Source organism: Pezoporus wallicus, unplaced genomic scaffold (assembly GCF_028554395.1).
Source record: "Pezoporus wallicus isolate ANWC-B61680 ecotype Strahan unplaced genomic scaffold, APGP_CSIRO_Pwel_v1 contig_593, whole genome shotgun sequence".
NCBI lineage: Eukaryota > Metazoa > Chordata > Aves > Psittaciformes > Psittacidae > Pezoporus > Pezoporus wallicus.
In genome coordinates this window covers 2,299,509-2,326,060 of record NW_026642342.1, presented here as the reverse complement: position 1 = coordinate 2,326,060, position 26,552 = coordinate 2,299,509, and the positions used below count along the sequence as shown (strand labels likewise).

Sequence of the window (26,552 nt, the reverse complement as noted above, 5' to 3'; positions counted from 1 at the left end):
CCGCTCAGCTATGCGAGGTATGTGCGCGGCGGAGCCGGGGCCGCGCTCGCGGAGGCACGCCGCCATGGGGCAGCGCGGCCCAGCGCTCCCGCTCCTGCCGCGCAGCGGGGCTGTCGGGTCCCGCGGGCCGGGGCGTAGCGCCCGCTGAAGGCGTCGGGGACGCAGCAGCTAGGCATGGCTGACCCGCTCCGTAGGACGCTCTCTAAGCTGCGGGGCAGGAGGTCTCAGCGAGGGACAGCGGGCGCCGGGCACCGCCACGGCGGGGTGTGCGCCCCGCAGGGTGAGTGTCTGAGGGACGGGGCTCCTCCACCTGAGACGGCAGGGAGGAGCGGGACGTGAGGGACGGGGAACGGTCTGGGGTTGAGGTCTGGAGTCAGTCCGCCGCGGTAGCATCGTCCCGTCAGTGATTTCTGCTCCTGTCGGGAATAAAGATTCCTCGTTAATGTGAGGGGCTCTCGGGTTTAGAGCAGTGCTTCTTCGCCGTGCTGCTCTCTGTCACTCCTTGGCTTGGGTTTGCTGCTTGGCTTTGTGGTGGTTTGGGTTTAAGGTCGCGTTGAAAGCTTGCAAATCAATTTTGCTGTTGTTTCGTCTAAATTCGTAGCTATTATACTTTGTAGCTGCGTTAAGAAATGTAATGAAAGAAAGAGTGTTTAAGGAGCAGCCAGGAGAACTATAGATTGATCCGTATATGGAGAGGCTGGAAAAGCTGTTCCCCTCTTCCTTACGCTTGGAAAAGCAGTGCACAGCATCATGTTGAAATATTTATATGTCTGCGTAGTAGGCTGAATATCAGTTTTGACCTCAGTTGAGCTGAAATGTTGAAGTTCTTTGGCTTTGCTCATATATGAGCATGTATGTGTTGTTACCATAATGGCTTAACTTTAAATACTGATCTGTTTATTTTCTTGTATATAAAGTGGAATGTGAAGTAAAATCCTGCGTTTTTTTCACTTTACTTTTCTCCCTTAAACACCTTTTGAGAGCAACCACTGACATGTTCTGTATCTGTTTGGAGGCCTGGTCTGGTTTTACATTAAAAGTATTAAAGTTCTGCACGCACATTAAATATATGAAAGTGCTAACAGAGAGCAGGCAGCATTCTTCTGAATGGAACTTTGCTCTGGAACAAAAAGTATGTGCCTGGCCTGTCTATGTCTGAGTGCTTTGTATTTATTTAAAACCAGCTCGTTACTATAACAGTTAACAACACTGAAAACTTGCTCTGTGATATTGAACCACTGGTTGTGCAGATACTTGCATGGGGGACTGTTTCTAAAATAAACACAGGCATAAGGGCTTTCAGGAGCATGGCCAAGTTCGAATAAAGGGGAAGCAGTGGTTGCAGGTACTGCACAGTTGGAAGATGTGCATGTAAGTGTATGTTTTGGATGGGATTCAGTGAACATTTGCGATCGATGACCCCTGGCAGTGTGCTGGCTCGTTCAGAGATGGGGTGGCTGTGAATAGGTGTGATAGGTGCAGTGTCTCTGCCAGCAGCAGGGTTGTTGGATGTGCCTGGTTAGTAATCAGGTTTTTGCAGTAAGCTTTTGCACAGGGTTTGTAACTGAAATGTGTGCATGGATGTTGGAAACAAAGCTGAGTTTGCTCTGTGCGGTCACTGCTGCTGGGACCGAAGGGCAGCTTGAGGCTGGTGCCAGATGTGTTGCTGGGTGTATATTTAGGCACATTGTACCTCATAGGAGCCTACTGGTTTGGGAATTGTGGGCTGCCTTAACTGGTGCAGATGGGCCTGTGTTCCTACAGTGGAGCAGGAAGTAGCAGATACTTTTTTTGTGTGGAAGTACAGTTCTCAGATACTCCATCTATTTATGTCACTGGAGCAGAGATGTCTCCTTGCGCTGTCCATGCAGAAGTAGAGGGCTTTGAGATAGGAGGGTGCCTGCCTGAGAAGTACCTGATCCAACCTGGCTTCTTGGAAATGCAGGCCTAGCCCTGTGCCCTCTGCAGATTAGTTCCCTGTCCTTCTGGTTATTCTTGAAATAGTAGTGAAATTTGTGTAAAGGGGAATGTTTGCCATGGCACATTTAAATCTTGAGGCTGTGGGTGGGGGAAGGAATACAGTTGCTGCCAAATCACTGAAACTTTGCCCAGAGATCTGCTCCCTCAGCCCTGCTTTCTTATTTTCCTCATATTCTGTTAATGGACTGACTTAGACCCCAGTGTAGCGAAGCACTTCAGTGGAGGTGTGCACAGGCTTCAAAATGAGCATGGTTAATTCTGTTACTTCTTTGAACCAAGTTAATTCTTCAGATCACAAGCTGTTCATATTGCAGTTTAGCTAAACAAGTAAACCTCACCTTAAAAAAAAAGAATCACCAACTGATGAATCTTTCATCAAATGGTGTATCAGATCTTATTGAGGATCTCTTCTGTCATTAAAGTACAAACCGAAAAAGAGGGTAGAAGGGAAGATGTTAAAGTGACAGTCTTTTTCCTGTCTCACTGTCTGCAGTGAACGTAGCTAGATTTGCAGAGCTGCTCCTTGAATTCTCCAGAGACATGTCCCTATTTTGACGTCTGTGATTGGTGTTCAAATATTTTTTTTTTCTGAGAATAACGTTCAAGCAGTATCAAATAGCTGCTCCCATATGGAATTTCAAACTGCGGAGGGCTTCCCATGAAAACAAGTTGTCTGTTTTAGGAAACCCAGTTATCCCCATTCAGTCTCAGTAGCTGAGCAAACCCTGTCTGGGTTGTTCTGTGCAGAGGAGCGTGAGGGTTATCTGTCCTCCATTCCCTGTTTATCATTTGAATGTATTTGCAGCTTTCCTTCCAGTCCTAGTGACAGGACTGGTGCTTGCCTGGATGTGCTGCTGCATTTGGTGCCATGCAGCCTGCCACTGCTGGTGAGTGGGCTGCTTGGATGTGCTCTGACAAGGACCTTGAGTGCAGGTGACTTTTTGGATGCATAATTAAATGTTTGGTGATTGCTTTAAGGAAATAGTGTCAAGTCTTGGGAGCAGTCAGTGGAATCTGATCAGGTGTTGCACTAAATTTTTGGTGTGTCATTAGATATTTTAAAACTTTTTTACGTTTAGGTTAGACATGAGGAAGAAGTTCTTCCCTGTGAGGGTGGTGGGGCAATGGCACAGGTTGCTCAGAGAAGCTGTTCATGGAAGGTTAGATGGAGCTTAGAGCAGCTTGGTCTAGTGGAAGGTGTTCCTGTCCATGACAGGGGGTTGGAATTGGGTGATCTTTAAGGTCCCTTCCAACCCAAACCATTCTGTGATTCTATGAGCTCTTCATTCTCCTTCCTTCCTGTTGTGATGGTTTTATTCCTTACAAATCAGGCTTGCGTCTGTCTTAATTATAGGATAAAGCTGAAAAGACAGTCCTTTCTGGAGGTTGTTATGCAAGAGATATCATCACCTTTATTTATATAAAAATCTAGAAGTGAATCTATGTGGGTTTCTTGTAGCCGTTTTAGTAGTACATTATACCAAAAGTAAGGTCTGTTTCTTCATTGGCTAAGTAAACTGGAGAAAAACCACATAGCAACTTCTCAAACCAATTGTACCTGAACTTGGCAGAAAAACCCCAGCCATTTCTGTGTAAGTATGCATGACCTTTCAGCAGAGCTATCTTGGTGCCATTTATCTAAATTACATGGTGTTAAAAACACAGGCAAACAAGTCTGAGTCTTTATTAATTATGTGCACATTCTGCTTTGACAGGCCGAAATCTAATTTTATAATTGCATCAACTTGTCTTTTGTCCTTTCACATGAGGTTTAATATAGATGTCATATGGCAGCTTGTGTGTTCATCTGTTGAAAGCAAAATGATATTCTAAACATTTATGTTTCCATCTTTTTTTTTTTTCCCTTTCTTTCTGGGAACAGATCTAATCGAAAATGTTTACATAGCTTCGAGAAGCAGGAAAGAGCCTGGGTCCCCCCAGGCCAGTGCAGTCCTTGAGCCCAGGCTGCCGATGAACAGCATCACTGTTTCTAAGAAACGCAGCTGGCTGCAGCAGAGCATGCACCGACCTCCTCCTCCTTCTCTGGAAGAAGAAAATGCCTGTAAGGAAATGCACAGGGCTGTTACCCCGGTACGCAAATCTCCTATCCCGCTGCCTGAACCCGCAGTGCCACGGGTTCCTTCCGTGTCACCGGTGGGGCGGGAGCGCCCCATACAAGGCTGCGCTCCTGTCGGTGGCACTGCAAGCCCTGCCGTGCCAAGAAGCCCTGCTTTGGACTTGGGTGAGGATAATGATGCAGATGATGAAGGAGAAATATGGTACAACCCAATCCCTGAAGATGATGAGCCTGACTTGCCGAGGGTGCACCTTTCTGCTGTGAATAGCCCTGTTGCTGTGGGCTCCCTGGCTATTCAGTACAAATCCCTCCCTGGAGGTGACTCTGGGATGTCTGTGGGTCCCTGTGAGGGTCCCCCATGCTCCACGGAGAGCCCAGGAAACAGTCATACAGCTCAGCCCAGCGAAGTGAGTCAGGCCGATGCTGCACATCCTGGGGAGCAAATGCAGCAGCATCGGCAGAGGTTTGCCTGCAAGGCTCCCAGTGTGCCAGCAGCAGAGGACAATCCTACCTTTAAGTGCCTTTCAACAGGTAAGAGGGTTCAGGAACATTAAAGTGTTTATGTCCTCTGTTTTCTTTTAGAGGAATAATAAACCCTTCCGATATCTCTCTTTTCTCTTTCTCCTTCCTTTATCTTAATCAAGCAAATTTCTGCTGGAAATGCTTGTCAAGTTCATAAAATATGACTCAATTTGTGAGACTGATGTCTACTAGGTGTAGAGCTGCACAGTCTTTTCTCAGTCAGTTTGTCCATGGTATGTCCAACTGTGGTTGTTCTCTGTGCTTTTGGGCCCTCACCTTGCTGAAGGCAAAGGTTTTACAAAGCAAACTTGCTAAAGCCTGGGTAATGTGAGGACGTAGTGGTGGGGTTTCCTTTGTTAGCTAGTGCCTATCCCTGGCCTAAAGCTACTTAATGTCTGCAGAACTTTAACTTGCTGTCTGGGTCTTTTTAATAAAGTTTTTTTGGAAGACCATATAAATGCTATTCATCACATCCTTTTCCATAATTGCTGTCTTGTTGACTGTCTCAGGCTAATCTAATAGACTGGAGAGGAATGGTTTTCACTTTCAGAACCTAGTCTCTTTGGTCCTTGTTATCTTTGGCTGAGTGATTGATGGTCTCATTTCTATAATACCATTACTACATGAATTCAGCATCTTACTAAATATTTTTCCCAGTCTATTAAAAAAGCCCAAACAAAAATAAAACCACAGCAAAAAAAGTAAGCAGAAAAAAAACCCCAAGCCTTTCCAAAAGGTATTATTTTAATTAGTGATGTGTCTTACATTATCTTGAGCTTAACACTAGTATCCTGTTGAGAGTTAGAAATAGCATAAAGCTCAGGAGACAGGGAATTCCAGGTTCCCCTCTTTAGAGAAGGCTCCTGTTGTCTTTGCACACTTTTGCTCTTTGTAAGAGCTTGTATTTCTGCCTGCCTCAGCAGAGAGGACCTGAACACCGGCATTGTGTCCAGAGGAGGACCCCCATCTGTCTTGCCCTGCTCGCCATCCTGGCAGGCTTCTGCCCTCACAACCTCACGTGTCCAGAGTTGCTGTGCCTGGGTTCCCAGTGTGGAGACTGCTTCTGGGAACAGGGCTTGTTTTCAAAGGCACCAGAACAACTGCTATAAACAGCAGAAATAAAAACCACTTGGTCTTCTGGGAGCTCATGTTTTGTTCTTTTTGTGGGAATGCTGCAGACACAAGCATATTTTTAGTGGCAAAGTTACTGGACATTCATTTAGAAATAACTCACTTTATAGGTGCATTAAATACTTGGACCAGTTATATTTGCTTGCAAGATAACTGAAATACCATGTTCTTAAGTAGATTTTTGTCATCGTTGGAGCTCTAGGTGCTTTGGAGAGGTCAGTAAGCATGGTTATTTAGGGAAGCCATGTGTGTCCTGCAAACTGTTTGACCCTCACTTAGGGGGTTCATCTCCCAATATACAAGTGACTATTTAATTTTAAGAAAAATAAATCCCTTAATGTGGGAGAAGGGAAAAATCCAAATCGTCTTCATACTGAAGAAACATTAATTTCTCAGAGAAAAATTGCCTATTTAAAAATACATCTTATGAAACCGGGAGAAAAGTTTTTACCTGATTGGTTTGTTATGCATTGAGTTAATTGAGGTACTTTAGATGCAGCTCTCATTTTGCATGTATTGAACAGTGATCACGCTGAATAGATTAATTAATGATGAAGTGGATCCCTGCTGCTCAGTAATCGGCTTGATTATGGAGAAGTGACTTAGTAGTTGTTTTTAATCCAGTTAAGGTATCTACAGTTATTTTCAGTGAAATTTAAAACGACAGCTCATCCATAAGGAATTACTGCATGAAGGGCAACATGGCCAATTTAGCTTTATTTGTGTTAGGACCTTACTTGAATTATACAGCTGCTATGAAACAGATGTCTATATACTTAGCAAGCTGGGTACGTTCAGCAGTAACTCCTGACAAATAAGTGATTACAGCTTTGGGGAAAAGTCTGCTTACCTTACTTAATGATATTATGTAATATATGTCAATATTGGTTAGAGTCTAAAGTATAAGATTTTGAGAAGCATAGACGGATTAAAGGGGGTTCTATAAAAGCCAACAAAATATACAGTTCATTTTGTCGTTTGCTGCTTTCTTCTGTGGATAATGGAATCAATTTTATCTTTAAAACTTTAAATGTTGCCTTATTTGGGTTTCCAACTTTGTAGATAGAAAAGGGTTGTGAATTTGTTTCTTTTTGCTATTTTTTTTTTGGAAGAGACCTTGTTAGACAGAAGTTTAAGAAAAAATAAATTATAGAATTCAGTTATTTAGAGTCTTTCCAAACACAACAGCAGATAGATATTCCCTGTAAATGTTATCAGTAAAATGGATCCTAGTTGTAGAGGTGCTAATTTGCCCCATAGTCTTAATTTGCACCATTAGTTCCTGGTATTAATCTGGTTACTTTCTACACTAAATGACATTTGTTAATAGGATTTGTCAGGTAATTCCTTGGTGCGTAATTCTGGCCACACTGGCTTTTAAAAGGAACTGATTAGACATAAGGTGCCCCTTGGTGTTCTCAGTAACAAGTGATTTCCTTCAGGGGTTGGCGTTGGGACTAGTCCTGTTCAACATCTTTGTCAGTGACATGGACAGTGGGATTGAGTGTGCCCTAAGCAAGTTTGCTGATTCTACCAAGCTGTGTGGTTCGGTTGACACGCTGGAGGGAAGGGATGTCATCCAGAGGCACCTTGACGTGTTTGAGAGGTGGGACAATGCCAGCCACATGAAGTTCAGCCAAGCCAAGTGCAAGGTCCTACACTTGACTCAGGGCAATCCCAGGTGCAGCTAAAGCCTCGGCGGCAAAGAGATTCAGAGCAGCAGCCCTGAGGAGAAAGACTTGAGGGTGTTGGCTGATGAGAAACTGAACAGGAGCCAGCTTCAGTGTGCGCTTGCAGCCCAGAAAGCCAACCGTATCCTGGGCTGCATCAAAAGGAGTGTGACCAGCAGGTCGAAGGAGGTGGTCCTGCCCCTCTACTCTACTTTCATGAGACCCTACTTGGAGTACTTTGTGCAGATCTGGTGTCCTTGCCATAAGAAGGACATGGAGCTGTTTGAGCAAGTCCAGAGAAGGGCCACGAGGACGATAAGTGTGCTGGAACACCTGTACAAAGACAGGCTGAGAGAATTGAGACTGTTCAGCCTGGAGAAGAGAAGACTACGTGGAGACCTCACAGCAGCCTTCCAGTATCTGAAGTGGACCTACAAGATGCTGGAGAGGGACTCTTCATTAGGGACTGTACTGATAGGACAAGGGGTAATGGGTTCAAACTTAAACAAGGGAAGTTCAGGTTAGATATAAGGAAGAAGTTCTTTACTGTGAGGGTGGTGAGGCACTGGAACAGGTTGCCCAAAGAAGTGATAAATGCTTCATCCCTGGCAGTGTTCAAAGCCAAGCTGGATGGAGCCTTGGGCTACATAGTATAGTGTGAGGTGTTCCTGCCCATGGCAGGGGGGTTGGAACTGGATGATCTTAAGGTCCTTTCCAACCCAAAGCATTCTATGATTTTATTGCAGAACTTAGGAGAATAATGTGGTTTGTTTGTAACAAGTACACAAGAGATTGGAGTAAGAAGATAACTTGGTTCTACATTCATAATATAGAAACAGGGCCTCCTTGTGCTCTTAAGTCTGTGGGAGAATAGTTTTAGGAGGAAAGCACCCTGGAGGTTGTTTTTAATTTAATGTCTCCTTGTGCAGATAAAATGATTGGATTTTTTTTTTTTTTTGTTATAAATGCAGTATGAAGAATTCTACATATAGGTTTTTTTTTGCCTATATAAAATGTTAGATTTTGTTTACAGCTGTTTAGGATTGAATTCTACGTGTATATTTTTATAGATGTGTGTATCACCTGCAAAATGTTGAATTAAAACACCTCTTTACAATACCACCTCCTGTAATAGATTTACACTGTGGTGCCTTCTGAAGAATTTGTATTATTTTTGCTTTTGGGTAGGATTACTGTTGTTATTAGTGTCTGCCTAATGAGTAGAATCATCTCACACGTGTGTGTATCTCGGACATCCTGATAGGACTTGATGCATTGTAGGTTGCCAGGATCTGGACGGTGCTTTTGCTGTGGAAAATGTATATGTGTTAGCTGCCTGGGTGGAAGATCCTGGGAGGAATCACCATAAGCAGATTTCATTTCAGCATAGTAGGAAGTGAAGGTTGAGGTCCCTTCCAACCTGGTGTTCTGTGGTACCATGTTCACACTTGACCTCAGTGTATGCCCGATAGAGGTTGCCTTAAATCACTTTAAAGCTACAGTGTTCTTTCACAACTTAGACCATGACCACTATCCTAGTTTCCAAATACACCTTTTGGGGCCAATGCAAACAAATATTTTTTGTGCTTAGATGTTGCAGATAGCTTCCAGCAACATACAGAGTATACTGTGCAGCCAGTTCTATGTACCAGTTTCATTCCACATATTGCAGATACTATTTGCGTAATTTTTGTTTTTCCAGATGGAAGATGCTTTGTGATTAAACTGTTCTCCAAGTGCAAGAAGCTTTGGGTTCATGAGGCAGAAAAGCATTCACGTGAAATATTTGCATAATATTTGAGATAACAGAATGGTTTGGCATATGGCAGAAAAGTTCTTCTGCTCCCTTTTACTCCTGCAGAGCTGAAGCCAGTTTTTTGGTGGGCTTATGAGCAGCTTGTGCCCATGCTTTTGTGTCTTTGATCTATGGGATGACAATGCCGTAAAGACCTGCTGGTAGAAGAGGCAAAAGGATGTAGCAGCTGCGGAGTGGGAGCAGTTCATTTAAAATAGCCATTGCCTGTTCCAGTGTGATTTGTACTGAACTGTAACTGTTCATATTCTCTGATTGGGGAAATAGGGGCAAAACTGCTTTTCATGTCATGAAAGACACACTGAGGGGAGGAAATCTATGAAAGCAGCCCAAACAGGCAGTGCTTGGCATCAGGTGCAGTACTGCCGCTTGTGTCTTGGTGTGATGCCAGCACATGAACAGAGCCCTCTGCAATTTATGTGCATTGCAGAATCATTGAGACTTAAAATATCTGCAACTAACTCATGCTTATTTGTAGATACTGAACTCTTTAAGTGTGGTGAGAGATCTAAAGTGCTGTTACACATGCTTGTTCCTCTCTCTAATGAGATACCACTTGTAAAGGATGCTCTGAGGGTCGCCACTGTGATGGAGAACACGCAGTGAGCGGTTAGCCCCTTCACCTCTCAGTGTGCATGAGCCTTGGGGGGGTTCTGCTGTAATCACTTCCTGTTTTAATTAATGGGCTATTGAAAGCAATTAATTTTATATCTTTTGCTCTAGGGATCAGGTGATCCCTGTGTTGATGGGTTTATCACAGCTTAATTAATGTCCATGTGCATAGAATTTGAAAAAAGCAGACTATCTTTACCAGATTCATAGAGAGGTTTTTGTCTGTTTGATTGGGTTTTTTGTTTGGGTTTTTTTACCATTTTAATAATTTTTCCATTCCTTCACACTGAAACATTATGTGGGATAGAACTCAGACTGCATTGGTCAAAGTAGTAGTTTTCTAGGGGTAAAAAAGGACTTTTTTTACAGGTTAAAACAGGAGATTCTTCCATTTATTTAGATAATTAAGATGTTACATAGAAGTAATTCCATTCTATTTCATTTTTTAAAAGTTCTTTTTTTAGTGTATGTCCTACCCCGAGTTGCTGATATGAGTAGAAATTATGCTTTCTTTGTATCCTAATTGAAATTGCTTGATTTTGATACCGCATGAATTCTTCTCTCAATGCTATTTACAGTTCTCTTTTGAAGTTTTGTATCAGAGCAGATCTGGAACTATCTGAAGATGAAAAAACCTAAGTTGCCTGCAGCTGTGTAAGCTAACAGCCCTTGACATCAGTAGAGTTGTGCCATTTGTGTCAGTTGATCATCCAGATCAGTATTTCTTGTAATCTAGCACAGAAGAACAGTAGTCCATTTTCACTCACCCATTGTTTGCTACGAGAACGATTTTGAGATATTTGAGCTTTTCTGTTTTGATTTTCTGTTTTTTCATTTTTAACACATCTTCCCCAAAAGTCCTTGGGTTGTTTTTGTAAATAATACTACTAAAAAGGCATGAAAAACATAGGCAGAAGGGGGCTTTGGTTTTGAAAGTTACAACCACTTTGTGTAAACTGTGTTCGGTTGTTTTTTTTTTTTCCTCTTTTCAAAATGAAATGGGTTAGATCTTCAGTACTAATGCCGTTATTCTAGAGAAAAGCTTTCAGTGTTAGATTGTGGTTTACTTATTAAGTATGTCTGGAGAATGGTTGAAAAAATTAAATTACCTTTCAGGTTTAGTTTGGTGAGAGCTCAGCATTTCCATTAGTTGAGAGAGTGGCCGTTTGATACTTCAGTAGCTTGCTGTAATAAGGAACTAATAGTTTTCTGACTTATTCACTCACCTTAGCTTGTTGCCCCCAAAATAAATTACAGGTTTTCTGATGAACTTTAAAATAACTCAGAAACCCTACCTTAGGATAATCAAATGTGCCTGTAAAATAACATGCCTTGCTGGCAGCAGGTATGACAGTGATATATGTGCCCAAGCACATGTAAACAGTGTTAAACAGGGTCAGACAAGCATCTTTACTGTGCTGAATCACTGCATATGTCTGGCAGGGGCTGTGTTGTAAGTGCTTTAAGATGGTTTGAGTTCTCTCTTCCCTTGGGGCAGTGTTGTGTAGGCGTATGGTCCATGCGTGCCAGCCTGCTCGATCAAGGGGACAGTGGCAATTGCCTTGTGGACATCTGGCCACATGGGGAGAAAAAGGGGGGGTAAGGGTTCATAAGGCACTGTGGGCTGGTTGTGTCTCTCCAGTTGTGTCCCTTTGGTTGTATAAAAGGTTTCATCCTTTCACATAGCCATATCACTGAGAAAAGTAAAAGGCAGCTTTACTAGTCAAGCTGATGGAAGGAGTCACTTATGATGTCAAGTCACTTTTATTTGGCTTGTGTTGGCCTTCAAAAGCTGGTTTGTTTTGTTTTTTTTTTTCTTGTGTTGCTCATAATGCTAAATCTTCAGGAAAGCATAAGGTGTATGTAGGAAAGACGGTAGAACAGCCTAGGTTGGAAAGTACCGCAGATATCTGGTCCACCCTTTGGTGGGAAGGAGAGCCTCGATGAGATCACCTAGCACCCTGTCCAGTTGTGTCTCAAAAACCTGCAGTGATGGAGACTCTACTGTGTCCTAGGGGAGCTTGTTCCACTGATTGAGTGTTCTCACTGTAAGAAAGACATCAATTTATATATATACACATAAATATATTGTCAGCTGCAAACACAAAACTGACCATCCCCTTGCTGCCCTGGTAGTCATTTACTCAACAGGTGCCTCTTATGTTTCATCTTCTTCCTTCCTTCCTCCACCATCCTTTTGTAAGGGTATTTTTAAAGCTTAGCTGCTGAGATGGGATGTGGGATGTGTAGTGGCTGAGTGAGTAGGGGCAGGGACAGTGAGAAGCCTGTTTCCAGCAAGCCTTGTACTTTGGTAAAGGAATGAGGAACAGCTCAGTTGCTCTGGCACCCCTGTGGGAAAGCTGTGTCAGATGGGGAAGGCTTGGAAGTGAAGTGTTACCAAACTAAGCTACAGCTCCTTTTGCAGCTTGTTCAGAGTTGTGTCATGTACACTCTTTAAAATGGCGTGCATACCTCAGCACATTGCTGGCTTTAGTGGAACAACATGTGGCTCAATGCTGATGGGAATACCATCCTGCATAATACTCGACTGTTAAGTTTCTTCCAGCCACATATTTCATTTTAACTGTTTGCTGCTGAACGCAGCAGAAGTTGGACACATAAAAGTCAGGGTGTTAGATTGACCCTTCAGTTTCAAAGAGCTGGGAAGGGGGGGAAGTTTAATTTGCTGGCCTGTTTTTCCAGGCCCATGCCAGAGACTTGACAGAAAGGGAAGATTAATGTTAGCAGTCTGCAGTGTGGCACTGATTGCTGTGGAGCACTCCAGGCCAGCCCACCAGTGGGACTGTGCTGTGATTTGCAGTACAAGGAAAGTCTTTGTCCACTTTTATCGAACACTACATTTCTAGCTAGCTGCTTTCCAGAAAAACACAGCAGGCATGCTAGAAATAGCCCTTCCCCTGCAAGGGGGCTAATACCATGAGATGCAGGGCCAAATGAATTTTCCTCTGTTGCTCTGGAAAACATATTCTAGGCGTTGTTTTTCATAACTGAGACTTTTATACAGATATTCTTTCAAGCAACTGTCTGCAAAAGTTATTAAAGCCAGATTTCTGTTGGGACTGCAACTGGTCTTTGTAGGGGAATTTTTGGGAGAAAACCAAAACTACAACAAATCACCTTGACCAAAGACCAGATCACCTGATTAACTGTTTAAACTAAGTGAAGTATTTAAAGTTATAATTAAAGGGTGAAAATTAATCTGGCTGGACAAGGGACTTGTAAAAGTCACTAGCTCTATGGTGATTTGGATTTAAGGTGATTAGTTCAGAATTGAAAGTGGTAAGCCTTTAAGAAATCTGCAAGATCTCTCTAAAGTATGATTTGCTGAGTATCTCATGAAAACAACACTTCAGGAATGAGGCGGTGTAGGAAGGAATAAATTCTTGTTGTACTCCTCTTTGTCCTGCAGTGGGAAGGAGGAGCTGAGAGAAATGATGGAAGAAAAGGTGTGAGATGTTCACTGTGTCTACACAGGAGTGATTTAGGTCTCTTTGGTGTAATAGAAGGACATGCAGAAGAGTACAGTCATAATCTTTTCTAGAGATGAGTGTCTTTCCTCTAGACCTGAGAGGAGTGGGCAGTGCTGATGTGTTGGCTATGTAGCTAAATGTTGGCTTTGTAGACAGGGGTGCGTTTGCAATATTCCAGTGTTTTCTCATTTAAGACTGGTTTCATTGCATCTGTGCCCCAGGAATTCAGCCACGTCTGCTTCTACAGAGGATACAGCACAAATAGCTTGAGCTGAATGTCATGGCTGAGATAGCTCGTTTGTTTTTACGTAGTTTCTGGCCCTTTCATCTCCATAAAGCAGAACAAATCTAGCTTTTGACTATGAACTGCCAAACTTGGCTGAACGAGCCAGCAGAGCACAGCTTTCCAAATGCTCATGAACATCTGCCTGATGAATGAATGATGGTTGTCTGAATGAATTGTGTGTATCAGGTTATGACAAATCAACATGTTTCCCTCTAGCTCAATGTTTGTCTTTTCATTGCTGAGAACAGCAGTTACTGAGTGGTTTGAATATGATTATTCCTTCTGTTTTCTTCTAAAGGGTCTGGAGGTATACTTGCACACAAGGCTGATAGTCCCTCAACAGAGGTTTCTCCTCCAAGTCCCAGTCCTCTGAAAAAAAGCGGATCAATCAACTGGCCATTCCCTGATAGAATTAAATCTCCCAGAACTGTGAGGAAGCTTTCCATGAAAATGAAAAAGCTGCCAGAGCTGAGCAGGAAGCTGAGTGTCAAGGGAACTTCAAGCCATACTAGTTCAGATAATCCTCCTTCCCTGCTGAAAGCCAGGGATACAAGCCATACAGTATCTTTGCCATCTTCTGGAAACTCAACCACAGCTGCCAGCAGGAATGTCATAAGTCGTTACCACCTGGACAGTAGCGTGTTGTCACAACACACCCCCAAAAAGAAAAGGTCGAGGAGCTCCAAATCCTTCAGCAAAGGTGGTTACCTCAGTGATGGCGACTCTCCTGAACTTATAACAAAATCAGGTAAACATGGGCATGAAACCAAGTGTGGGAAAGGAAAGGAGAGCCTTCCAAGTAACGGTGGTAAAACTGAAATAGATATTGATGCCTTCAAACACTACAACTTTTCTGATCAACCCAAGTGCTCTCAGTACCTCTCTGGACTCATGAGCATTCACTTTTATGGTGCTGAAGACTTAAAACCACCAAGAATAGACTCAAAAGATGTCTTTTGTGCAATACAGGTTGACTCGGTAAACAAAGCAAGAACAGCCTTGCTTACGTGTAGGACAACATTCCTAGATATGGACCACACGTTCAACATAGAAATCGAAAACGCTCAGCACTTGAAGCTGGTGGTGTTCAGCTGGGAGCCCACCCCGCGGAAGAACCGTGTGTGCTGCCATGGAACCGTGGCTCTTCCCACTCTCTTCCGAGTGGCAAAGACGCATCAGCTGGCTGTCAAACTGGAACCCAGGGGGCTTATTTACGTCAAGCTGACACTCATGGAGCAGTGGGAGAACTCTCTTGATGGCCTTGGTGCAGATCGGGAGCCTGTGATGTTTGGGGTAGATGCTCGGAAAGTTGTAGAGAAGGAAAACGCAGGCTTGATGGTGCCACTTTTAATGCAGAAATGCATCCTGGAGATTGAAAGGAGAGGCTGTCAGGTACTGTGCATATTTTAATTTGTTCTGTTAATACTTCTGTGTTAGGGTAACTGTTGTCACAGAGTGTATGCAGTGAGTTGGAAAGGGGAAATGAAAAACACCTTTACATGTCAGTTTTTGTTTTCTTTTGCTGTGCTGCTCCTGTTTGGTAAGCACTAGTCACTGTAATGTAGGAAGAATAACAGAACTGTGTGAAATCAGTGCTTCCAATTTGGCCTTTGCAGGGGAGATGTACTCAAAATAGTGCTTTAGGACTGGGATAGTGAAATGAATGTGGAACCCCCAGCATGTAGTCACCCTCAGAATGCAGAGTTGGGAACTTGAAAATGCTTGATTCCTGAGACATGGATCATTCCATAAGGACATGTATCTAAATGCAAAAATGAGTATAATGTTCCCTCCTCCCCAAAACTGAGGCATCCTGTGCAGTGACACAAAGTGATGAGGACAGGTCTTTTGACAAGATTTTACTTAGATGTGTTCAGTCTCAAACCAACATGCCAAAGACTTGGCTCTGGCACACTGGTGATGATGGAGACCCCAAGGGGCTGAATTAATTGTTTCCCCATGCTGCTGCCCCTGGCCTTTCTTTAGGTTGTTCTCAAAATCAGGACAGGAGATGAATGCTGTAAAGCAGCAGTGCCCAGTTTCTTCTCTTCATCTTAATACAGTTTTTTGGTTGATGTAAGGTAATGGACAAAAATATGTTTGAGGAATGAGGTATGAAAACAAATAACCAGTTATGGATGTTAGACAAGAAGGAATAGGAAGGACTATTCACAGTCCTATGGTCGGATGGTGGGAGGACTCTTGCATGCTATTCCACAGCATGTGTGAGCCCTTGGTTTCTTGTACACCTGTTCTTGCTCAGGTGAAATACCACTGTTTCTATTTTAAATTGCTGACAGGTTGGATATAGTTCCAGGTGTTAAGAGATTAACTCTGCCATTTATAACCTAGGTCATAAAATACAGAGAAATCTTACTTCTGTGTAATTACTTTGCTGAAAGTCACTGCTGATAACAACTGTATGATTCTTATTGTGAATGCTTCCATTGTTATGAAAAGCAGTGGAAAAGAGAAGTTTTATTCTTACCAGTGTATGTGTCCCATGGTTTCAGCATTTTATTTTGGGCTTATTAGCACCTAGTCATGCAAATGACATTGGGTAATCAAGGCAACACTGGTAATGAAGCGATTGGGATCTGAATTGTCTGAATTTACCTGGTGCTTTTTAGCATGAAATCTGTTTTTTGTGTTTGCACAAGGAGAACCAAAAATGAGAAATCTACTGTTAGCTTTTTCTTAACCACATGCTTGCCTGGCATTTATATTTACTATATACTGCAGACTGCTGTCATGGTGTGTTACATGCACCTGAATCCAGGTCTGGCATTAGAAAAGTTTAAATTATCTTAGGCAAATACTAGATTGTGATCAGTCTTGGGAAGAGTGGGTACAAGTTCAGTTGGGTAACTTTCTATTTATTTAAATAGGAATTAATATATGGCCAGACAAATACTCTTGCTTGCAAACTGAGATTTGTATGGTCTTAAGTCAGTACAGTCTAAGCCAGGGTTTGTTTTTTGTTTGGGTTTTCCTGTGTGTGTGTTTTATTTGTTTTTTTTGTGTGTGTGTGTGTTTGTTTGTCCTTGGGTATTTTTTTGTCTTTTGAGTCCCTGGGAGTTTTGGACTAACCATTTACTGCTCAGTACAGCTGCCTATGAAGTTCATTAAAATAAAATTAATATGTTTAAGATTTAGTTCCTTAAGATGATAGGAGTGCTTTGCGTAAATGGTGTTGATGAAAAGTAAATAATGATAAAATGCAAGATTTGAGTGCATGAAAGTACATGATTTAACCAGTAGTTCAGTCCAAGAGTGTTGTGGGTTTCATTCCTGTCACTTTGAGCAAATTAAATAACCTCTGTTTTGCATAAAACTTTTAATATGATTTGAAACACATGTAGGTCAGCATCTTGTAATCTTTAAAATAGCATATTGTAGGTGTAATAATAGAGTATGGTTTATTTTGTTGCTTGTTGCTTGTTTCTTTTTAATTGCTTGTAACATTTCTTATTTTACTAGGTAGTTGTATGACTGCTTTTTCTGCTTAATGATTAATAACCTTAATTCGGTATATATATAAAATGTATGTGATTTTAAATACATAAAGCTCAAACCACTTCTCCTAATTTCTTTCTGCCAAAGTTCCATTTCTGCCTTCTATAGTTAAACTAGGAAAAATAATGGTGATCTAAATAAATAGGATAAGAATAGATGTTTCATCAGTATTTCGTTTCCTTAGTTGGCATAGAAGCAAAGCACTAAATTATTCCAATTTGAAACTCCTGTCAACAAAATACTTCTCAGGATGTTCACCATTATGGAAAACATGAGTGTTATTCAGCACTTCACAGACCCAACTGTGTGTCTTGTGAAATGTTTGATACTATATGTGACCATTTGATTTGCACTGATTGAATTTCTTTAATATATATTTCCAAACAGTTGATTTAGTTGCACTTCCTGGATGAGACAACACATGATGCCAGTTATTAGTCCCCTCTGCAGGGAAATGACTGATACAGGCTATTGTTTTTGCTTCTAGGTGGTAGGCCTGTATCGGTTATGTGGCTCAGCAGCAGTTAAGAAAGAACTTCGAGAGGCATTTGAAAAGGACAGCAAGGCTGTTACCCTCTGTGAAAGCCAGTACCCGGATATTAATGTCATAACAGGTAACAGATTTACTTGCTTTCTTATAGTATGGACTTGTGCCATGTTCTTAAAGTACCTTTAGAAGGTGAAGTTTTGCTCTGAACTAGTTTTCTGTTGTTATTTAGCAGGCTGTTAACTGTTGCTTTGTATTGATAAAAGTTAGGTGAGGGTGAGTGCAGTGGGGATATATAAGTATGAAGCAGTGGTGATTTAGAGGGAGGGTATGGAAGGAGCTGCTTTTAGTAACTGCTCTACCAGTTACAGAGGGAAGTCTGAAAGGAGCTGAGGTTCCCTGAGCCAGTTTAAGCTCTGCTGTTGGTTTGTATTGGAGTGGATCACTTGGCTGTGATCAGGCACATCAGCTGCTCTAGCAACTCTACGACGTGATTCCAAGGGCCGTCTCGGATAAACCCCCTGTCCTCCCTTTATGTTGTAGATTGCAGGACTTTTGGAAACCCATCATCTTGCTTAAGCTGGTTAGAACTGCAGGAAAGAGCCTTCATTTGGTCATTGCTTCTTCTAAAGCATAATTAAATAGCAACTTTCTTCTGCTCACTGGAGCGGCCATTGGCTTGCTGTCATGCAGCAAGCTCCTGGCAAAGGTGGGAAGGACTGGGAGTGCAGGAGCAGGAGGTCTGCATCTGCATCAGCTCTTTACATGTGTGCCTTCACAGGAGTTGCATAACTGAAGTAAGCTGTTGAGGTTGTTTTTCTTTGCCTAAAAGCGGAACAGTTTTATGAGTATTGACACTTGTTATGTGAGCCAAAGTTACTTTAATTTCAGGTACCAGTGAGTAAACCAGTTGCTCTGGTTTACTGTTGTTACATTATCCAGGGATGGAAAATGTAACAACAGTAGCCAGGGTATAAATTCCCTGTGCCAAAGCCCTTTCTGTAGCTTTCAACATCCAGCTGTATGGGACAGTTCTACCCTGTTTAGTGGTTTATTTCATTTCAGTGTATTGGGAATTAATTTTGTTCATTACACTTTAGTCTTCTGACACTACTTTATGTAATTATACTACTACTTGGTGACATTTACTGGGTTAAATAAACCCTTTGATTCAGAACGTACAGTCTAGTCTGTTCGCCTGACTTGCCTTGGCAGATTTTTGCTGTTGGGTTCAGTGTTGCTCTGAAGTACAAGCATTCTCACGGCAGAAACCTGTGTTTCTGTTGGTGTACACAGATGGTATATACCCTTTATAAAGGATCTTTTAAACTGAATAAATTTCTTCTCTTTACAAATAAATTAATGAGGAAAAAATGGTGATAACTTCTAAGATCAGATTGTCCCATGAATTATTGAAGCCCTGTTTTTTCCAAATCAGTTCAGAATGGGGGGAATAAAAACCCTCTGGTGCTTTGCCAAACAGCAGAAACTGCCTGATGTTAGCTTGTATGCAGACAAATGGTCTGGATTGAAAGGGGAACCTGCAGTTTCTGCTGACAGACCTAGGTACCCACTGTGCTTAGTGCTAGCAATAAAAGAGCCCACAAAACCTCTCTTGAATTTCCTTAGGGAGTTGGGTTGTGGGGGAATGTTTTCCCTGGTGTTTTACTGCTATATTTGCAGCGCTGAGGCTGATGCGCACAATTCAGACTTTTATCAGCCAAAACATGTGTTCCATAAAATATGAATCCTCAGCACAAATCTTGGCTGATTTGGAGAGAAACGCTGCCTCGTGTCCCTCTGAAATGTGAGTAGCTCTCCTTTGTGAAGAGATTAAAAGGATTTTTTTGGTTTTGACAGGTCTCCAAAGACTAAAGAATGAACATTTAATGACTAAATCCTGACTGAGAAATGCTCTTGGGGTTGGCAGAGGCTTACACACAAATTAAGTCTGGTTGTGGCTCAAGTTGGAGTGTGCAGCCCAATTTTGGAACTGACCAGGAGTCATGTTGTTGTACTGTGTCTGTTCGCATCCACGTGAATTCATATCTCTGCATAAAGCATGCAATGCTATTAACAGCTCAGTGGGCCAGAAAAATGAGGAATTAATGAAGTGGATGGCAGTTTGTGCTTGCTGTCTAAATTTGTTGTGTGTGGTTGTGTCAAGGCAAATGTGCTAGTGGGCTGGCAACAGTGGGAAGTGTAGATTCATGACAAGAAATAGCAACAGCCTCTTACAAGGCTAATTTAGCTGAATGAATAGCAAAAGGATTTAGAAAGGTCAGGGGGCATTAAACTGTCCTGTTATTCAGGGCTGAACAGGAGAAAGTCCTTTGACAGGTGGTAGTCCTATGACTGTGGATGCTATTACAGAATTTTCTACTAAATGATTTTTAATGGACAGTTGTGAGTTTTTCAGTAGTATGAAGGGATTTGGTTACGACAGACCAGTTCCTACTGTAAGCTGATTCTTATGTCAGCCTCCACCTCCAAAAAAAAGCACAGCTGAAGCAAAGATCCTGGTAAAAGTCAGCATCTTTTGCTACTGTTTTGCTTATGGAAAAAGGAAAGTATCCGAAACCATGCTGTACAGCACCAGCCTCTGCCACATTTGTCTCTGAAATATTTTAACCAGCATGGAATGTGGGCCTCTAAAATCCAGGGAAGATATAAAATTTGGTGGGCAGATATGAATATAGTTAAGTTGTTAAACAAAAACTAGCCCCTTAAGTGGAGCTGTAACAGAAGTGGCATATTCTTCATAAAACAAACAAAATACACCAAAACATATTCCAGATGAATATGGCAGGCAGGCCGGAGCTGGTGTTTCTCTCTCAAGGACATCTGTGTGGTTTTTGCTTTGGTAGGTGAGGAAATGTTTGTGCTTCACCAAACATGCTGCTGGCACTGGGGTGTTTGCTTATCATTTTATAGCTGCAAATAAACTGAACAGACAAATTGGCTGCTGTTGCACATAAAGGAGGAGGTGTCACGGAGCTGAAGACTTTGGTGTTTGTAAAAGCTCCTTTCCTTGGACAGGGTGTGGGATTGCTAAGAGCCCTTTCCTTGCCTCTCTGTCACCCTAATGAGGAGAGGTGCCCACTCTGTGCCTGGTGTACCCGCTCCTGCACACACCTCTGGAGGCAGTGCACCTTCCTATCCTGGCTTCACTCCTTTCTTTGTGATGAGCTGCCTTGTGTGAGTTGGAGAAGCTGCTGAGATTGCAGGAATGGGGTGCTGGTGGCCCTAGCCTTATGGGGAGGTTGCAGAGATACCCCTTGCCTCTTCGCTGAGTCCATGGTTCACTGTGCCATGTTGCTGTCATCCTCTCACCTCTGGCTCACAAGTGTAAGGAGTGTCACTGACACAAAGGATTTTCTCATGGTTCAGATGAAGCTGATGTCCCTCAGTGGTCCCAAAAAGTGCTGGAAAGTGAATCTGCACCTTGTTAAAGGCAACTGTTCTTGTGTCTCTTGTGAAGGTGTCCTAAAGGATTACCTGCGAGAGCTACCCTCTCCCCTGATAACCAAGCAGCTCTATGAAGCAGTGTTGGATGCCATGGTGAAAAATCCCTTGAAAATGACAGCAAGTGGCTGTGAGAATGACCCAACTGACTCTGAGCACACAGCAGCCCTTCTGGATTGTCTGCCAGATGTTGAGAAGGTGAGTGGTGCTAGCAGGGGCAAGTAAATTGCATGCTTCAGAAAATAAGGGACATTTTCACTCTGTAAATAAAACATGTCAAAATGTGTACACCCATTTCCTGACTTAACCGTCCACTTGGATTTCTGATGCCCCACATCTTTGAAAATACTTCCATGCTGTGATTAATTGGAGGCTCTGCATTACTGGGTTTATTCTGGGTTGCGTTTTATATTGTCTCTGTAAAACTGAATGAAAAGCTGTGACCATTACTTTCACACTGTTAGATTGAAGATTATTCTCCTGTGGTATCCTGCTCCATTTCTGTGGAGCTCTCTGATCTGTATGTCGTAATCACAAGGGCAAATGCATTCGCCTTCTTAAGTATGTTCAATAAAGTGTTTACTTCTGTGCAGTGTAATAGTGGTGTGTGCTGACACCTTCCAAATGTAGGAAACCATAGTTAGCCTGTTTCTTGGGGGGACATAGGAAGTGAGTGGCTTGCACAGTACCTGGAAGGTTACCTGGAAGCTTGTTCTGATGCTGGGGTCATACTGAATATTTATTTATTTTCTAATGTACCTGGATCATCACTACTGCTTCTGCAGCTTCTCTCCCCTCTCCTCCTGTCCCCTTTCCACTGTGAGAAAACTCATAAATGTAAAACTGAGATCAGGTAAGAAACAAGCTGTATTTTACCAGAAAATCTGTCTTAATTTGTTCTTTTAGGCTACCCTGAAGATGCTGTTGGATCACCTGAAACTAGTGGCTTCTTACCATGAAGTAAATAAGATGACATGCCAGAATTTAGCTGTATGTTTTGGGCCTGTGTTACTGAGCCAGAGGCAGGAGACCACCAACCATAACAACAGAGTCTTCATTGACTCGGAGGAGCTTGCTAGTGCCCTAGACTTCAAAAAGCACATAGAGGTTCTTCACTATTTACTCCAGCTGTGGCCAGGTACCGTTTCATGAACCACTGTTGTGCGGTTGTACTGCGTAACAGTGTATGTTAATCCACAGGATGATTGAGCAGCATTGTAGTTCCTAAAACACAAGGTATTATGTTGTCACCTGGTAATCTAAAGAAATCTTGACAATTTTGTAATCTACTCTTTATATTTGATCACTTTGTTTAATAGGAAATGTGTTGTTTTGATTGCTTTCCTGCCAGATGGCAGAGTTTAATGTCAGAAATGGTGGAGAGTGATTTATGTGATTAAAGACATGAGAAAAAACAAACCTAGTAACAGTGAGGCTTCAGCATCTGAATTAAGGGGTTTTGGAAATGGTTTTTTGTTTGTTGTTTGGGTTTTTTGGGGTGTTTTTTGGATTGTTTGGGGGTTTTATGGGGGCTTTGTTTGATTGTTTTTTTCCCCCACTTGCTCTCCTGCTTTGACCATTCAGGATTAACCGTGTATGGAATTCATTAGTTGTTTGGTCCCATAAATGACCCAAAGGGTTGCTTTATTTCTTCCCTTGTAACTTGGCAGAGTTGGGAACATCCTGACAGCCTGATTGATAACAGTTTGCTTGCATTAGGCAGTGCTAGCCACTCTGCCCCATTTCCAGCTGAGCAGGTGAGTGGCTTTCCGTCAGCTCAGATGCGGGTGCTGGAAGGATATCACTGCAAGAGCTGCTTGTGGATGATGCTCTTCACATTATTTCCATACTCTGGTGACCTGGTGGTGGCTGTGGCTGTGCCCTGGAGTCACCTCCTGTGACAGCCAACCCTGTGGCTGTAACAAGCGCACACTGACCATGCTCTGGGTCAGCGCAGCAGGGAAACTGCTGGCTGTTGGCTCTGCCTGAAGATAAGAGCAAGAGGAGAGTTAGTTTGACAAATGGTGCATCTTCATGATGGGATTGAGATGGTTGAGGACACTTCTGCTCCATTGCGAGCTGCAGCTGGGCAGTCCTAAGCTGCTGACCACCAAAACTGAAAACAGGTTATCAGTTGGTGGGCCCGCACAGAAGAGAAACATGGGTGGAGGAAGAGGGAGACTGAGGGCTTTTGGGGCAGCAGATGCTGTGCAGGAGCTAATTATGAAACCCTGGGGATGTCTTATTGCATAGCAGCTGTGGAAAACAAGTAGGTAGATGCAGCTCTGCCCATAGGAGTGTGTATTGCTGTAAAGGGGACAGGAGTAGGGTCAGTAGTGGAGTTTTCCTTCACCTTGAAGAGTACAGCCGAACGTTGACCCTTGGATTGCAAGAACTGAACATTGTGCTAAAAGGGTGGTAAAACATGAACAGAGACGTGAGCAGGTGTATACCTGGCAGTGTAAACAGAACAGTTGGACCCGACGGAAGGATCCCAGCCTCGTCCCTTACATTTAATCTTCTGTAGATTGAAACAGCTTGATAATCAACATGTTGTGCAATACTTCAATTTCCGTATTTTTCCAACTGAAAACAAATAGTCCTTGTTCAGTTAGATCATATAATACTGGCAAGTTATTGTTAAGCCACGGCCCTTCCTCTTAATGGAGCATAGCCTAAACAGAAGGGCTTTTGTTATAGTAAGGGAGGGCAGGGGGGAGAAGCAGTGATAGTTATTGCATGTTACTGTGCAGGATGCAAAGTAAGACTAAAATCCCCTGGAGAGACCTGTAATGCAGACCTAGAAAGAAAAGCATTGGGCACATCTCGGGACTGAGCCTTTGTGCTTGTGGGTGAGGAGTCCAATGAGAGAGACTGTGAGACTGTGAACTGCAAGGGTTTATGTGCATCACGTTTTCTGTTCTGTGGGAATAGAAAGTCTCTGCTGCTAATTCCAAGAGGTGGTCTGTGTAAAAGCAGAAATTTTGCAGCTCAGATGCTTAATGGGCTTAATAGGTCGGTAAAAATATTTGTGCTGTTTACCATAGGAAGCCGGTAACAGTGGAGGAGACTGTTAGTAACTTATGCTGTAGAATCGTGAGCTCAGGTAACACTGCTATCAAACCTGTTTGAGTGTACATCTGACATGGGGTTGTGGCTGCTTAGGCAAATTAATGCAAATGAGCTGCTTTAATAGTGCAGAACGTTAGGGTAGAGGAGAAGTGCAAGAGTTCGGCTCTTCAGCTTCTCTAGGTGTTTCTCAGCAGTGGGGTTTTTGTTGCGTTTTAACCTCTTTTGCTGTGCCTGCTTTCTGTTACTCCTGTAGCCTGAGCCAAGTGTGTGAGCTGAGCTGTTTGCTTTCCTTTGACCTGGAGCCCGATGGTGATTAACTCATGCTATGAATTTAATCGGTGCTCTTGGAGTTTCTACTTTTTAGATAGGCTTTTTTCTCTGTTGCAATTTGAATCTGGCATGAATCTTCAAAACTGAGCTTTGACAGTAGTTTTCTAATTATTTCGTATCATTCAGTGGTGGAAAACGTAATAGTGGAATGTGTTGGCTGTAAGCTTGCATGTATTCATGCATGCTCTTAGCGTGTGACATCAAGGGAGGAAAGTCAGCATCTGTTGTCGACTTTCCTTGTTTCAGCATGGATTCACTCCTGACTGGTGTAACTTCTCTCTTCTAGTACACCATTCACCTGCCAAAGAGCCAGCACATCTGAATGCCTTTCCCGAGCACCCATCCTCCCTGAATTACCTGAGACCCAAGAGGCAGAGGCCTCAGATGCTGAATCTGAGCGGTACCGAGATATCTGGGGTACTCAGACCAAGGCCAGCAGGTCTAAACAGCCCGTCAAGCAACCGCTATGCTGGAGACTGGAGTAGCTGTGGGGAGAACTACTTCTTAAACTCAAAAGACTGTCTGACTGAAGCAGACTATGATGATGTCCCTTCGGAGGACTCAGAGAGCGGGGATGACAGCAGCAAAGCTGAGGAGCTGGATGCCCTGGCAGGACACCCCCAGTCCATCCCCAGAGAGCACACGTTTCAGAGCTATTTGACAATGCAAGCGATAGACTCCACGGTGGATCACAAAGCAAACCTCAAAGACCTGCAGGAAAGCATCGATACTCTGATAGGAAACCTGGAAAGGGAACTCAACAAAAATAAACTAAATATGAGTTACTAAACCCTGTCCTGCACGACGCCTCCTCCTTGCCCCTCACTTGCCCCCTCACACCTCATGATAAGGCCATGGCTACCTGACGTTAACAGACTTTAAGCCATTCCGTTATGTTTCTGCCGTTTTGTTAGAAGGTGTTGGCCTGATTCAGCTGTTGGAGACAAGCTTAAAGACTGTGAGGTGATTCCACATAGTGGCATTTCTCCCTAAAAACACTATGCACTTACGTGGTGTGGGCAATACCTGGTACAAGATAAAGCGGCGGCTTTACTGGAGGAGCAGAACTCCTCAATCTTGAAATCCTGGCTCCGGTACAGATGCTCCTCTCAGAAGAGGATGGATGCTGCTTGGCCTCAGTTTGCAGCATAGACTTCACAGACTTGTTCTACTATATATGCAATGGCTGCTATGAAAAATGCTTTATATATATATAATATTTATATATAAAGTTTTAATTGTACAAATATTAATGTATTCCTGTATTAACACTTTCCAGTAATTATTTAAACAAGCAAAAATTAAATATTTTTCTAACCTTGTTTGTATATCTATGTATAAATGTGCATGTGTCTGTAGCCACCTTTGAAGAGGAGAGGTCTCAAAATGATGCAGCGTCCCCATGTTGAGGAGGACGTGTTCAGTGATGCCGGGAGGAGGTTATCCCTTGGGTAACACAGTGTTTGTTTTATGCACAGAGATATGGCCAGGGGGAAGGCAAGGGAATGATTAACGTTAATGACCTTGTGTTCTCCCTCACACACCACCTGCTTTCCCTGTTTTTTTTAATTCCTTTTGTTCAGGTTTTTTCTCTGCATCTTTTTTTTCATTTCCCCTCCATATATAAGGAAGGTCTGGAAGGTATTTGCCTTTCCAAAAACACTTCTGGTTTGTCCTTGTAACCTGTTACATTATTGTGGAGTTTCACATGTTTCTGTTGTGGTACCTTTGTCTGGCTGCTGTAGTTAGACGTGTTTGAGCCCACTCTGAAGGCTCTGGAGATGCAAGACTCAAGTTCAAAGGCAGTTACTTCTTTTCTGAGTCTTTATTTCAATGAATCTCCCCAAAATGGAAACCTGAGTTGTTACATGAGGTAGAATGGGTTGAGTGATGTTACTCCTGGGGAGTTTGGGTGGGATTGCAGTTCACTGTGACCTGATTAGATAGAGCTGTTTCCATCTTCTCCTCAGATCATTTTTTATCTTTAGGTATTTATGGTGAGCAATTACACATTTCACATTTTGGAAATGCATTCTTGGTTTAATTAAAAATAGTTACCAGATCACATACGGATGTTTTGATAGTCCCTGTAACCAAAAG

The 26,552-nt window shown here is 42.7% G+C and overlaps 1 protein-coding gene across 2 annotated transcripts; it reads left to right on the top strand.

Moving 5' to 3' along the window:
- Window positions 1-25,769, top strand: SYDE2 (synapse defective Rho GTPase homolog 2). Of its 2 annotated transcripts, XM_057429019.1 has the most exons (8): window positions 1-280; window positions 3,863-4,588; window positions 13,881-14,974; window positions 17,586-17,712; window positions 21,067-21,248; window positions 21,957-22,188; window positions 24,098-24,156; window positions 24,739-24,873. In XM_057429019.1, exons 1-7 carry the CDS (start codon window positions 175-177, stop codon window positions 24,106-24,108), a joined length of 2,478 nt encoding a protein of 825 aa, XP_057285002.1. In that variant the 5' UTR covers window positions 1-174; the 3' UTR covers window positions 24,109-24,156; window positions 24,739-24,873. The 2 variants fall into 2 exon arrangements, with proteins under 2 accessions (XP_057285002.1, XP_057285001.1); XM_057429018.1 differs by lacking the exon at window positions 24,098-24,156 and having other exon boundaries at window positions 3-280; window positions 24,739-25,769.
- The last annotated feature ends 783 nt before the right edge of the window (window positions 25,770-26,552 follow it).

Coding starts and splice junctions, on each gene's coding strand:
- SYDE2 (XM_057429018.1), top strand. CDS start 175: ATGGCTGACCCGCTCCGTAGGACGCTCTCTAAGCTGCGGGGCAGGAGG. Junction 281..3,862: donor CGGGGTGTGCGCCCCGCAGG/GTGAGTGTCTGA, acceptor TTCTGGGAACAG/ATCTAATCGAAAATGTTTAC. Junction 21,249..21,956: donor GTCTGCCAGATGTTGAGAAG/GTGAGTGGTGCT, acceptor TTGTTCTTTTAG/GCTACCCTGAAGATGCTGTT.